The following is a 15,272-nucleotide window of genomic DNA, read 5'->3' on the forward strand; positions in this document are numbered from 1 at the left end:
ACAATTACCTGAGGGCAGAGTTGGAATCAGTTGGAATAGATCCCATCCTATAACAAGAATGTGGAGTCTCTGAGTAGTATAATCAACCAGTGACCCTATTCTGAATGAATATGAATTTATGATTGTTAAACTCCCAAAGTAACTCACATTTCAATGGCTGTAATTTGTTTTTATTTGGGGCATGTTTAAGGCTTACAGCCAAGAAAATCCACTCAACTTCTAAAGCACAAGTCTTTCTACTGTGCTCAACAATTGTCACAATAGGATTCATAGAGTATTAGTGTGCACTACTGTGTATGAGCTCAAACAGTCCCAAGTATATACCTGTACTTTGGCTTCATTACCCTAATCATATCCAAACATGAATAAAAGCATATCTACAATAGAGATATCAAATAATGTGGATTGGGGATTCAACTTGAAATCAGCCCAGCATCAAATACTTTGGTGGCATGAAAAAAAACACTGAAATATCAAATTCAAGATTAGCTTGAAAGTCCAGACATCCAAGCCTTAGCCTTTTGTAGTGTCATGTGACCCCCCCTGCAGTGTTCATTTTCCACCCTAACGACAGTGTTCAACTAGTCTAAGAGAAGGATTCAGAAACATTTGGGCATGTGGTTACCATCAACAGTCTTGAGTATGGAGTTTAGACATTCACATCAGGCAAGATTGAAGCCTTGATTGTAATCTATAGCCTGCAGGAGCTTGTCACGGAGGATCCCTTGGCTGGTGTACTTAGGCAGGTCCAGCAGGTTGAAGCAGGTGTGTGCGACGGGTAAGTATTGCTCCCCTCCAGCGGTGGACTGGATCACCAGTTTCAGGCTTTTCATCCCCAAGATGGGTATGCGGTCACTTCCAGTGAGGAACACTGAAGGAACACATGTTTCTCTATTACAGCTGTACAAACACATGGCAACAGATTGACTGTCTAAAAAAAAGGTTTATCATAGAGGGCAGCACTTACAGAGGAACTGTTTCTTTTTCTCTAAAGGAAGACTGTGGAACACCTCCCAAAAGAACCTGATGGTGGGATGATCTGCCCAGTATTCATCTTTGTAGTCAGTACTCTGAAAAGTAAAGACAAAGACTCAAGATACAAACTGAACCATATTTGTACGGAGCTACTAAATGTATTAACCTTCGGACACCTAGTAATATGATTTTCATGCTGTGATTAGCAGGTGCGAGTCTGACAAGTCACTAATTTGCAATGTAAAAATGTCACTGTGTGTGTGTGTTTAAGTAAAGACACATTCACCGATACTGTATTACTAATAATGGTGTGCAAATCCATTCCAGTGTGAATTTTAGAATTGTTTTATAAATTATTCTGACATCCTCATTAATCATATTGCTATATTATGTACCGGTACACATTCAGAATGTATAGTTTTAGAGTTCCACATCAAGGACCTATCCATGTATCTGAGGGCATGTGAAGTTCAGTTTCACAACACCTAATAAACACCAACTGAGGGAGCAGATTTTTATATATACCACACAATTTTATGTATACCACACAATATTTCTGCAGATGATCAGTACATTATAAAGACAGTACAAAAACAGTTTGGAGAGAGAGAACAGTTACGAAACTTCACCTTTTCAAGCTCTTTCCAGTCGTAGTTGGTGTTGCCAATGACCATGGCTTGCAGTTCATTTGGCTGGAACAGCTCCAGGACCTTTCCACCACACACTTTATGAAACCCCACAAAGAAGGCCTCAAAAAGTGAGGCTACTGATCTGTTGAAAGTGTAGTTCACAAATTCGTCGACAAACTCCTGCCTAGGGAAAGTAAATCGGAGTTAACTTTAAAGTATTTTTTTTGTACTTGTTGCATGTCAAATTCTATGTGAAGACAGAAATATGGTCAGATTTCTAAAATAAGGAGTTCTGGACGCTATATTGATACTGCAGTACAGTTTCTGAGATTAAAAGGGACCCTGGCAAAACGCTGGGAACTACTGACTTAAAGCAGCCTGGAACACATCAAGCCAACTTCAATGGACTAGCAGCAACGAAGCAACACAGATGTTTCTACACATTGTATAGAAAACACAAAATAGGAGTAAGCTGCCACCTGCTTGTTTTGATTTGATGGATGGCTGACATCACGATACAGGTAGGTACGGTGGACAGCGAGGGTCACATTAGTCTCAGCTGGTCTAAGCAAAACCGGCCAGCTGGCGGGTGACTTTTTTTTTTTTTTTTGTTGAATCGGTCAAACCCTAGATTTACCCACATTTAGCGCTTGCCGGGTGTTCAACTAACCTAGACAATGTTCTCTACGATGTCTCTTACAATTTTATTGACATTTGTTAACAAGAGATAAGTCGAGAAGAGTGTGAAAAGTTACCTGTTGGATTTATTAACATTGATATCCTCACCATTAGGTATAAGTTCCAAGACCTCTGTGGCACCAAAGTTTTCCTCTGTGACCTGAAAAAAATTACATTTTCCATGACAAGATATTTAGTATATTACAACTGTATATTCTATGCAACGCAGAACTGTGTGTAATTGAGTTGAGACCAACAATCAACCTACTGTGAAGTTCAAGCAGAACGTGTCCTCGAGGTCGTCTTCGGTGTAGTCCAGCAACTGCTGCAGACTCCTGGTTTTAGGGGAGACTGAATTAAGCTCACATAATCTCACACGATACCAAGGTAAATTAAGCTTAACTTCAGTTGACTCTTCCTTGATCTGACCTTCCCACATCTGGCTTAAGCTCTTTCAGGTCATCTAGAGTTGGGTTCCTCTTCAGAAGCTTCTTGTAAAGGGCCACTGGGAAGTGGAGCTCTACTATAGTGAGATTGTAGATGGCCAGACCGCAGACCACCCCGATGAGGTGGAACAAGTCAACGTCCTCAAAGGTCTGGAAGGGACATTCATTGTTAAGAGGTTAAGAAGTATTCTGGATTCTTGCTCACGTCCCAGTTAAAGGAATTGTTCTCCCAACAACTCTGCTGTGCAGAGTGTTCACAGTAATCCAGCACTTGAGTTTACTCAATATTAAGCCTATATTAGAATGCACATACACCTAGCCAGTAATTTTAGCAGTGTGAAGAGGTGGTGAACTGTAGGTACCTTATTTGAAAACCAGATGAGCCTGGACTCCTCATAGTAACGAAACATCCCATATTTGGGATCCAGCAGTTCCCTCATGATCAACAGGAAGAATTCCTTTCTCACACCGCCTGCATCGACTGCCTCCTCTCCGACAAAGATCACCTGCCATGAGTTTTATCACTAACGTTAGCACCATGGCGGTATCTTTTGAATTAATCCAAATGATAACATAGGATCAAGCATGGGGTAGCACACAATGAATTCTTATGCAGCTTATTATTTATTATTTAATTAATTATTTTATATTTTCAACTTTATCAGTGGAAAAAGAAAAGGAAAATCTGAAACAATGCATTAATGGACCTTGAGCGGTTTCTTGTAGTCCACATTCTTGGACTTTCTGAGGACTTCCATGGTGTCTCCAACAATGTTGTCCCTCCGGACGATGAGGATAAGACAGGGGTTTACAGACTCCACCACCGGCATGAACATGGAGCTGAGGTTTTGCCTCTGTGCCTGGTCCACTGCCATCTAGCAATACATGAGTGAATGATAAGAGATCAGCAATATATTTCACAGATACAGTTAGGCATGGGTCGATTTCCGGTTTTACCGGTTCGGTTCGGTATACGAGCCCAAACCGGTTTGATCACGTGCAAACCGAAAAAACCTAAAAAAAAAAAAAAAAAAAAAAAAAAAAAAATTTAAGTTTTTGCCAGTCCATTCTGATTGCACTATTGTTCGTATTAGCCTCTTCTCAAGTTGCACTAGTAGGCAAAAGTCTTATTTTGTTTATTATGTTGATGTTTGAAGAAAAGTTAAGCTGAATAGTTATGAGAAATAAAAACAGTGTGTTGTTACAGTTAAAAGGTTCTGCTTATTTGTATTCAGTGTTCGTGCTGGTTGGCAGCATACCAGCTTAGAGGTGCATTATCGCCACCAACTGCAGCCGCTTTGATACGTTTTTTTGGGGAATATCAAACCGGTTTCAAAATGTTCAAACCGACCCATGCCTAGGCCCTATATTGTGTGAATTTGTGAGTTTTGAAGTTTATAAGGCAGCTCAGCTGTAAGCCAATCCATTCTGATTGCACTGCTTGTGTTTTTATTAGCCTTTTTCTCAAGTTGCACTATAGGCAGAAGTCTTATTTCATTTATTATTTTGATGTTTAGAAGAAAAGTTGAGCTGAATAGTTATGAGAAATAAATACAGGGTGTGTTTGTTACACAGGTGTCCTGCTTCTTTTTATTCAGTATCATTGCTGGTTGACAATACCAGCTTAGAGGTGTATTATCGCTATCAGGTGGACTGAAGTTGCACTACAGACAGTTATGGGCCACACTCGGGAGCCCTGCTTGAAAAAAAAAAAAAAAAAAAAAATTTTTTTTTTTTTTTTAATTACCAAAAAAATCGGTATACCGGTTCAATCCGGTTTAGACGGCAATATCGAACCGGTTTTAAAATTTTCAAACCGACCCAGCCCTAGATACAGTAGAGCTGAACAGTCACGTGATGTCTCTCTCTTGCCCCGGAAGTGAGTTTCCCATTCATTTTCTCCATAGAAATGCCACACAAAAAAAATCGAGTTTTAAGGCTGGAACCAAGTGAGTGAGCATAAAACATTTCACTTGGAGCGAAACAAAAATAAAGGTGGGATTTTCTCCCTGCTTGTTATTTTTTAGTTTTTGTGTATATGGCTACATTGGATTCAATTCCTCCAGTTGGTAGAGTGAAGCCATTTGAAAAGAGCAGTTATTAATCTCTGTGTGATTCTTTATATCTTAATTAAGTAGAGCATGGATGGCACTGATGGGCTACCAGGGTTATAGACGTTTTGATTACCACTGGTGCTACTTTAGCTAAACATGTACCTACAACTGGTCGTGTAAGGCACTTTGGACCGAAGCATTCAGCGAGTGAGTATGTTACCTGCATTTGAATCACAGCATCAGTTTGAAGCAGTGTGGTCTTCGCTTGGGCATCAAACACAAAGGGATACCTGCACAGAGTGGCACCATCGTGACCCTGAGGACACAGAAGCATAAACAAATGATCCATAATAAAAAATGAGGCATGGATCAGCTGGTCACTGCCTTTGAAATGTACCAGTGGACTCACCAAAGGGAACATCTGCTGCTGGATCCACCTGATGTAGTCATTCCTGATGTCTATCAGGTCGTCCAACTCGTGAATGTAGAATTTATCGTACTGTATGATGTGTCCTGCTCGCTCACTCACCTGAGGCATTAAGAAGACACACTATCAGCATAGTGGAATGAGAACTGAAGGTTAAATTAAGTGTATGAGGCTGGTAAGACAACCCCGACAGATTTTCTCAGCACTAACCCTATGCAGGATCTCCAAGAGGCGGAGCGATGTTTCCAGGAAGCAGCTGAAAATTCTCTGCTCTACCAGAGGAATGCCCATCTTGTGCATCCGGAGAAGATGGACCACCACCTCTTTATACAACTCCACCAGCCGCTGGAAGATCTGGGGCTCAAATGTTGACCACCAGTTGCCTGAAGCAAATACGAAAAACAAATATATATTTGGAAACAAATCAATTGATTAAAAAAGAAAAGAAAAAGACGAGATAATGACAAAGCAATAAACCTGGTCCCTGGAGCAAGACGCATGAAAAAAGTTCTTCATCCTACCTAGCACCTTCAGTGGTGGCTCTTTAAGGCTGATGAGTGCTTTCGCAAATGGGAGGGCGAGGGTCACGTATGTGTTTGGGTGTCTGAAGAGTGGACATTCTGGAAGAGTGAGGTAGAGTCTCAGGGCTTCGATGTCTGGAGGAGAGTGGATTAGTCTGGGAATTAGGTTCTTCTCCAGACTGGCAGCAATCTAATGGGAGAGAGGAGAGGAAATAAATATACGTCTGCTATAATTCAAAGATACGGTAATACATTTTATTTGGATAGTCCACCTACAAAGAGTTTACAGAGTATTTGTAACATTTCATCAGCTTGACATTCAACAATTCAACTGTTCAACAGATTATCTAGAGAGTATATTTGACAATTCATGAACACTAATTCTGATACCCGTTGGAGCATGCAATCACTGCCATGAGTAACTGGACATGGACATTTCTGGCCCGGCTTTAATAATATAATATGCGATAATGACCCAAAACAAAAATCAGACATGGCCAATTGTGTCTGTAGGAATGTCTGACCAAGCCGGTCTCCGCAGTGCTAGGCGAGTGCTTTTACCTCTACACTACCTAGACACCCCAGTAAATGAATAATTCTCACACTGAAGTTGAACTATTAAAAAACATGACAGAAAAGTAATACATGGCTGTGGCACAAACAAGATGGGATTTCTTTTGCGAGCGCTGACCTGCTGGGCTATTTCAGGGTAATCGTGCTGAACCATTCTGTGAAACAGGAGGCGAGCCATGTTCATATCCACGCCTGAACATTTACTGCTAGTGTTGTAGTGATCTGGATGGCTTTGGAAAAGAGATAAGACCGTTAATATTTTGACACACAATAAAGGCTAAATTCATAAAAACCAAATCACCAGTTCAAATCCCAGCCAAAAAAAATTATAATCTAGGTCCAACTATACAAAAAAATTAAAATTGCATTTGAATAAAAAAATAAAGGACAATTGATCCATGACATAAAAAAAAAATGCACTGCATTATATCACAAGACGAAAAATCAAGATCATCAGAACATCTGACATGGACGAAAACAGCTTCCCCTAAAATTTACCTCAAAGCCAGAAAAGACCCATTGAGGCAGCTTGCAGAGGAGAACACCAGGTCAATCTCACTATGGGGATTGTGAAAAGACTTTTCAGAACCAAATCTTCATAAACATGATTTACACAAATCTGGCAATACTACTGATGAATAACATGAATAACATGGATAACTTGTGGCAGCCAAGGGACTTTACTTGGAGATTTCTGGAGGGAGTCTTCCTTTTGAGTGGTTCAGCCATCTATCTATGAGATCGGCAGACAAGGTGCACATTTTTCTATGGGGGTCTTGTATTCTCCTGTCATTCGGGAACAGGGAGACCTACAAACGAAAATTGACATTTTCTTTTTTTACTGTACTATTATCATGAATGTGCACATGATCATAGTTAATGCCAACAATCTTACAACACCTGTCTACTTAACTTATATTTTTGTAAATCAGAGTTGTAATGCCTAGACATGATATACTATTACCATAAACCATTATATCATATTGCCTTTTCTTTGTCAATGGAATGCATTTATTGTAGGGACGACAGAGGAGTGAAGGTATGGTTGACCCAGTAGGTCGCTGGCATACTTTATTTACCCAGTCCATATTATATTACAGCAGGTTGTGGCTAGCTAACAGGGTTACATGCAAGGGTTAATGCACGAGGTGTCCATTATCAGAAATTATTGGACGTGGAGGCGTGAACTGTCCGAGGCGAAGCCGAGGACGGTTGCCTCCGCGAAGTCCAATCATTTCTGATAATGGACACCTCGAAGTGCATTAACCTGCTTATACCGTGGTCACATGCCAAAGAAACAAAACAAGACCATTAATTTATAATTCCATGCATTTTGCAATCAAAATCTAGTTTTCATAACCTTGAATATGAGTTGAGAACCGACGAGACAAAATAGTCCCCTCGGGTGCTCGAGATTAGGCTATCATTGGATAAAATGGCCGTTTAGTGCCTGCTGCACCTGGCACAATTCTAGAGTCAAGCTAATTTGGCCAATTGTAGCCTATGTAACAACATACAAAATAAAACGGCAATGTCTAAGAATGCAACGCCATGTAACTGTGTCGTTTAAACTCGCATTCCAGGGAATTACGTTAACGTCTGCGGGTCTTATAAGACGTAAATGGCGCGAGGATGGAGTAGACTGAAAACCATCTGCTTTCAGTATGTTGGAGTCCAGGTATGTTTTGTACAAGGACATCTCTCACTGTGTTGCTCTTAACTGTCCATTTCGTTGTTTTCTTTTTGTTGATCTCGTCTTTTTCCTCTTGACTTGATTTGTATCAGTGATAGAGGCAGCGGGCGCTCTCCCAGAGCGCCTGGCTGCTGGTTGCTGCAAGTTGTAAACAAGAGGGTTTGACAGTTGACAGCTGAGAGCCCGGCTTCTGTCAGCTGACCAGAACGAAAATCAGATTTCTAAATAGCCGTTATTTTAATAAACTGAGCACTCAGGGGTAATCTAAATAGTTACTTTGACTGACTAAATTTTTTTCTAAACTTATAAAAGTGCCATATTAAGCGTTAACGGTGGTATAGAGCTCAAACGCTCTGTCATCCTGGCGCATTGATATGAACGGTGAACAGACCATTTAGCTAGGTGTACATTATCACTGTACATTATCGCAAATTAATGGACACCTTGCAGCCAATCAGAATCGAGTATTCACTCAGACCATGGTATAAAAGGAAATAAAAGATGCCAGCGACTTGCTGGGTCAACTATACCTCTGCTCCTTTGTTGTCCCTACAATATCATGATATGCTAAATGAAAAGCTGCTGGCAATTATTTGTTTGAAATTTGGACAAATGATCAGAAATTTGATTGCCAAAAAAAGTAGTTATGATCAATTAAAAGTGGAGTGGTGAAAGTAAGATTATTCTTGAGCCATGTGTTTTTCTGCTGGCAAATGAATGGGGAGCTCTCGGGGGAGGCCACATGGAAGGACGGTCAACATTGCTATTATTGTTATTTTTTCCCCTCCTTCCCTACCCACTTGTACTTGGGCAATTTCCCCCTGCTGCCCCGGACGCTGCTCCACCCCCTCCGCCGATCTTGGGAGAGCCGTAGACTAGCACTATGCTTCCTCCCACTAGTTCCCTTCCACAACGAACAGGCGCCCCAATCGACCAGAGGAGGCGCTAGTGCAGCGACCAGGACGCGTGATTTCTAACCCCACATAAGATAGGCAATAACCACGCCCTGTGCCCGCCTACGCAGCAGTCAAGCGCCGGGATTGGCCGCTCACGTGAGCCAATGGGACGGTGATTACTTGACAAGCTCCTGGTGCGTGACAAGCAGACTGACAAGGCTTCAGCCTGCATGCAGCTCAGCGTGCCGCTACAACATGATTTCGGTAAAAGGGTAAATTAACAATGTTTTAACTGAGACTATTTCCTCACTATTTACCTCTCCCCTCTCCCCAGAGATGGATGCTGTGACCTGTCCATTCCAGAGACACTGGTCTATTCCATTCCCATTCCCAACAGTTTTATCTAGGTTTTATGATGCATGTTTGCATATAATTTATTTTAATTATAGCTTTATTGGTTGTGGTGTGTTCAACTTTTTATCTATGGTTTTATTGCATGTTTTGTATAGGCTATTGGTGTTTTACTTTATTGCTATTTATAATTTATTATTGATTTTATTGGTTGTGGTGTGTACAACTTTATCTATGGTTTTATATTGTTTTATATGATTATTTTTGTAGTTTTTTTGTTGGGACTGGAAGAGGGATTCCCAGCTGGACTTGGGAAAAATGTAGAAGAAAAAACTGGACTGTATTTTATTATTGTATTTGATTTTTTAGATAAAAAGTCTGCTTGTTGAAGCTTGGGACTAAAGCACCTGGGTTTATTCATCTTTTAAAATAAAGATGTTTAAAAAACTATTGCTTGTTACATTTATACAGTGCTATACCTTTTCTCTGGGTAAGAATTGAGCTTGACATTAACGATATGATACATTATATTATGAGGAAATTAACGATATGATACATATTATATGAGCTGTGAACACAACACTGTTTATACTATACCTTTTCTCTGGGTAAGAATTGAGCTTGAAATTAATGATATGATACATTATATTATATGAGGAAATGAACGATACGTGAACGTGAACACATGCATGTTTTTGTAGATTGTGTACATTGTGTAGATTACAATTATTATGCGACCATAATTCATTTCAATGTCCGCTCTCAATGTCCGCTGAAATCGCTGTCCGTTCTCAAGAGTTATTCAGTTGGTTCATGAAATCGCTGGGCTGCGTGCCCTCCAGTGTTTGTGGTGTGGGAGATTGCAGCTGTCGAAAGAAGAACACAAGACTTGCTCCTGGCCAATCCCGGCGCTTGACTGCTGTGTAGGCGGGCACAGGGCGTGGTTATTGCCTATCTTATGTGGGGTTAGAAATCACGCGACCAGGACACATACCCTTAATCCGGCTTCCCACCCGCAGACACAGCCAAACGTGCCTGTATGGACGCCCAACCTAGCCGGAGGTAACATGGGGGTGCAAACCTGCGACCCTCGTGTTGGCAGGCAGGGAATCTACCGCTACACTACCCAGACGCCCGAGGCTGTAAACATTGTTCATTTGCATTATACTACGGACACTGTAATGATACAATCCTGGTTGAAAATCTGCAAGGCAGCTCTTTAACAGGCAATCCAGACTGTTATGACAGTATGAAAATATGATTTTTGTAATCACTAATCACTGCCAGCAACTCAATTGCATTAACTGAGAACTCAAATGTGATCAAACGCACAGAGTAATACAAGGAAAACATACAGTACGTATTAACCCATTGATACCTGATGCAGCATTTGCGTGTATATCCCTCATTTGTGTGTGTATCCCTTTAAGACCGCGAACCGCGTCACGCGGTCTTAAAGGGATACACACACAAATGCTGCATCAGGTATCAATGGGTTAAGGAACAAAGTCATGTTACTATGGAAACTTACATTGTTAGTGTAATAGTGAGCAAAGCTCTGGTCTCCTCCAGCATAGATCCTGCTGACACAACAGCTCTGCTCTGCGTCTCCAATACAAGACATAATAATCACTCACAATATGAATACTTTCCTTGATCCCCCCCACCTTTCCTTCCAGGTAAGCTAAATACAGGTACAAAATACAACCATGCACTGGCGATCTTAAAATTCTCTGTCTGTTTGGCATGAGGCACATTCTTCACCTGTTTCTGTTGGACCATTCGAGGTGACCCAGGGGCCTTTGACGGGGGCGGGGCTTTTCCTGTTACAAGTGGAGCGTGTACCGAGCTGCCCGTTTCCTCCGAGCCCAAACGAGTCGATTTTTCCAGAGGAGGGGATGAAAGCCAGAGTGTGCTGCCTTCAGAGGGCACAGTAGTGTGAGAAATTTTAAGTTGTTGTTCAGCACAAAATCATAGCATGTATGCTACATTTGAGATATCATAATATGCATGTTATATGTATTGTACCTTCCACATGCAATCTGTGTGACTACATTTCCCATGAGCTCAAACACTTTCCTAGGGTTTATCTCATGGTTTGTCGAGTTATGTCCAAGCTGGCCGTATCCTCCGGCTCCAAATGTAAAGACACCTCCTTCCTGCAAAATCAACAACACCACCAGTTATTCTAACCTTTTCATGGACATCGGATTTGCACTGCACAGCAAAATGTTACAGTATTAAACAAACACCATTCTACAGAGAAAGCACACAAGTTTTAACGGTGTTAGTGGAAATGGTAATATGAAATACAGGTATTCCACCCACGAATGCCTAAATATCCAACAGTTGGCTAAAAAATATAATGCCCTGGCCATGTGATATAGCTTAGCTTCAAAGATTTGCGGCAGGGATACTCTTCTATAACCCCAGCCCACTGCTGACAAAGAAACCCACTCCACACTGGCCACTAGCACAGGAAATCTACATTTTTGTCCAACATTCACCTGCTGTTTTCACCATTTAACCAGCCAAATATGATTTATAATAGCAAAAAAGATGATGGCTGGTTACCTGCAAAACAGCTGGTAGATTATCCACCGCAGCCCTTTTTTTTGTTTGTTTGTTTGTCCGGTGCCGGTAATTAACTTCCCAACCAGCTGCACACCACTGTATTCAAACCAAGGTCACCACCACAGATTCAAACCAAGGTCTTGTACACAGGGGGCTACGGCTCTATCAGATAGCCAAAGTAACTTACCTTGGTCAGTGCTGCTGTGTGATCTTCTCCACAGCAGATGTGAATAACTCTCTGTGACCTTAGGGACTTCAGCAGGGCTGGGAAATGTCGATCTGAAAAATAGCTTCTGAAAATTAGTTTAAGTTTAATCTTAAGGATAATGTGTTCATTATCATGGTAGTGATTTTGATGGGCTCACCTTTGTTGTCATTGAGACCCAGCTGTCCAAAGTTGTTGCGCCCCCAACCAAACACCGCTCCTGAGTGTGTGAGGGCAAAGCTGTGAGCACCCCCTGCTGATATCTGCATAAAGGGAATGCCCTGCAAAGACTGAATGACCTGCGGTGTGGAAATGCCTTGTCCATCTATTCCCAGCCCCAGTTGTCCATATCGATTATGACCCCAAGAGAAGACGTGGCCCCCTAGAGAAAGAAATAGGTATGAGATACGTTGGAAAAAACAACCGGAAAATAAGCAGATTTTAATAAATATGCAAATATGTGCAATTCCACCCTCACCTCTGGAAAGAGCATGGGAGTGCCAATAGCCACAGGCTACCTGAGCAATTTGTACATCTGATAAATTCTTGACGTTCCTGAAGTTTTAACGAGATAACACACAAAATTAGTTTTTGTTTTTTGTCATAGCATATCTTCTTTCAGATTGAAGATATGACACCATATCAAAGTCACATGTGTCTTTTGAAAACAAGCCAAAATGAGCCACTGCTACACAGTACAACTCAAACATGTTTTATGCAATTATTACCATGCAATTATCATGCATTACTTGTTGAAATTACCTGGGCACACGGACACATTCTTCAAAGTTATTAAGGCCCAACTGCCCATCAGAGCCCAGACCCCATGAGAAAACTTGACCTTTGTCATTCAGTGCTAATGTATGGGCTTCTCCACATGACACTGCCACTATGATCTGTGCATCCAGAGCCACTACCTGTTCTAATAGGGGACAAAAACAAGCCACATTTCAATCTGATTAAATGCTTTTTACCAAGGACTGTCATGAGAGATTTTCAAACATTGACCAACCTGGTTTCTTTCGAGACTTATCATGTCCCAACTGCCCTATGTCATTGCAACCACAGGTGTACACTGTCCCATCTTCAAGCAGGAATGTTGTGTGCCTTTGACCACACGCCACACCACACACTTGCTTTCCATGAAAAAAATCACATCTCCGTGGCTCAACCACTATCTCCTCATCAATCCCACCCAAACCTAGCTGTCCGAAGGAAGCATTGCCCCAACACAGCATTGCAGATCTCCTCCTTTGGCCGTCCGTCCTCGCCAACAGGATCTGTTTCAGTGGAAAGAAGAAATACACATGATGTTAGCTAACGTTAATGTAATGATACAGAGCTGATGGTGGGTCCAATCTCCATAACGTTAGATCAGTGTGGGTTATTGTCGCTATCCTGTTAGTTGGTCAGACGTTATGTAAACAGATAAACACTAGCCAATTAACCTGATCTACCGTTTGGTTAATGTGGCTAACGTGCTCCATGACGTTGCCTTTACTACTGCTGGAGGCCAACTGTTTACTTACTGTCTGATGCAACTTAACCAAGTTAACGTATGGGCTGCGAGGAAAGTGCGTTTTGCTTGCAGTAAAGTTAGCTAGTTAACGTTTAGCATTTACGTTAACCATGACAATTGAACGTACGTTACGTTAAATAGGCACCGTTTAGTTTATGTAGCGTTACGTTAGCGTTAAGTTATCTTAGCACGCTGACTAACGTTCATACCGTGAGTAGGGAGTGTAACATACAGTGTAACTTTAGCCTCAAAATGTGTAGCTTAATTATCTTAACTTACCTGTTGCGAAAGCTATTGCATCAAATACTATTGCTAGTTAGCAGGCTAAAGCCAAATAGCAAATCTTGCCACAACGAGGACTGATATTGTTTGGCTCGCTAGCTAAGTCAGTTCGACAGTTAGCAGTGCATGCCCCAGCACGTTTTCAGATACGATTTGCTTTCATTCATCCAGTCCATAAGGAAAAGCTAACGTGGTTCTAAAAACGGCTACACGAACCACTCCGCCTCGGGGCTCCTGTCAAACAACTGCTCTGCTCTCTGACTGAAAAGGTGCTGGGTGGGTGCTGCTAGCCTATGTCAAGTTAGCAGTAACAGCGTCTAGACGTCCGGTTTGAAGTTGGGTTCTATTATATTATTATATATTATTATAAGAATAAAGATCCAAAACGAACGATGATGATGATAAATAATAATAATAATAAAGCATCAAAAGGTGTTGTTGTCAGTGAATTATTTTAGGGAGGCTAGTGTTTGTGTAGTGACTACTAGAGAATGAAACGATGATCCCTATGGTTCTGAAACAACTTTGAATGGCTCTTATTTTGAAAGCAAAATCATGAAGCCGGAAATTATGTTGATTGTAAAAACTCTACTTGATAGGCGGGGGAGAAAAGTCGCGAAGCATCCAAAATGTTCTCGATGGGGCTGCAGCAGTCTACTGGACATTTCTTGGCCTGGGCCCAGTAATGGTGTTTCCTAATAGCTGTTATGATTGAAATGTCATCTATAAGACCCAGTAGTGTATGAAATTCAACTTGGTTGCTAAGAGTTGCATGTTGAGCAATTTGAATAATTAGCATAATGTCAATGAGCTAATTAATCACCAAAAACAGGTAATGGCTACAATTTTGCTTCTAGTTAACTTAGAAAGCTGATCTGTCCATGCTTGTGATGTCCATAAGTCAATCTCTTGCCATAGTCATGCTGCACCACCGCCATGCTCAGTCCGAGCTGGGGTGTGGGCATGGAGTAGCACTTCTCTGCAGAGCCAGCTAGAACTTTCCAGGACTTTCCTGGTGGTGCAGGTCAGGACTTGATGACCTGCCCAATGTGCCCATGACCTTTCCCGGATCCTTTTTCGGAGAACCTTCCAGGACTTTCCTGGTGGTTCCAGGACTTGATGGCCTGCCCATGACCTTTCCCGGATCATAACCCACCGCAGGGCACCGCACCACCATGAGATTTTTCAGCCAAATCCGAGGTGGCTCACCTGGACATCTCCAACCATCGCTCCAACACGCCTGAGACATGCAAGGCCCTGGCAGGTAAGGGGCCTTATATTATAATTAATAATAATTATTATTATTAATAATTAATAATTAGCCTACAAGTAGCCACTAATGAGATCCTGATAGCTGGCATGAATGATGAAGAGTTCCACCTCCAAAGTGCCATATCAATTCATTAACACTCTCTTTGAGGAAGAGTAGACTACTGTGCAAAACAAGAT

The 15,272-nt window shown here is 41.5% G+C and overlaps 1 protein-coding gene across 4 annotated transcripts; it reads right to left on the bottom strand.

Annotated features, from left to right (window-relative positions):
* Window positions 1–179: 179 nt before the first annotated feature.
* On the bottom strand, window positions 180–14,046 carry herc4 (HECT and RLD domain containing E3 ubiquitin protein ligase 4). Of its 4 annotated transcripts, none has more exons than XM_083658077.1 (24): window positions 13,821–14,046; window positions 13,035–13,302; window positions 12,785–12,944; window positions 12,501–12,577; window positions 12,183–12,404; window positions 12,005–12,096; window positions 11,272–11,402; window positions 11,008–11,162; window positions 10,775–10,845; window positions 6,988–7,112; window positions 6,802–6,861; window positions 6,422–6,533; window positions 5,731–5,920; window positions 5,420–5,592; window positions 5,192–5,311; window positions 5,003–5,098; window positions 3,436–3,603; window positions 3,091–3,234; window positions 2,712–2,878; window positions 2,551–2,617; window positions 2,360–2,442; window positions 1,605–1,788; window positions 968–1,070; window positions 180–871 (listed from the first exon to the last, which is right to left on the bottom strand). In XM_083658077.1, the coding sequence occupies exons 2-24, from the start codon at window positions 13,258–13,260 to the stop codon at window positions 663–665; spliced, it is 3,135 nt and encodes a 1,044-aa protein (XP_083514203.1). In that variant the 5' UTR covers window positions 13,261–13,302; window positions 13,821–14,046; the 3' UTR covers window positions 180–662. The 4 variants fall into 4 exon arrangements, with proteins under 4 accessions (XP_083514203.1, XP_083514202.1, XP_083514201.1 ...); XM_083658076.1 differs by having other exon boundaries at window positions 10,775–10,851; XM_083658075.1 differs by having other exon boundaries at window positions 5,003–5,311; window positions 10,775–10,851.
* Between the last annotated feature and the right edge of the window lie 1,226 nt (window positions 14,047–15,272).

The sequence above is a fragment of the Poromitra crassiceps genome, assembly GCF_964638095.1.
Source record: "Poromitra crassiceps genome assembly, chromosome: 22".
Classification (NCBI taxonomy): domain Eukaryota; kingdom Metazoa; phylum Chordata; class Actinopteri; order Beryciformes; family Melamphaidae; genus Poromitra; species Poromitra crassiceps.

What these genes read in the sequence shown, in the direction of transcription:
- herc4 (XM_083658075.1), bottom strand. Translation starts at nt 13,260, where the DNA reads ATGCTGTGTTGGGGCAATGCTTCCTTCGGACAGCTAGGTTTGGGTGGG. An exon ending in TAAGTCTCGAAAGAAACCAG is followed by an intron (nt 12,945 to 13,034) that starts GTTGGTCAATGT and finishes GTCCCCTATTAG; the next exon opens with AACAGGTAGTGGCTCTGGAT. An exon ending in ACACAGATTGCATGTGGAAG is followed by an intron (nt 11,163 to 11,271) that starts GTACAATACATA and finishes TGCCCTCTGAAG; the next exon opens with GCAGCACACTCTGGCTTTCA.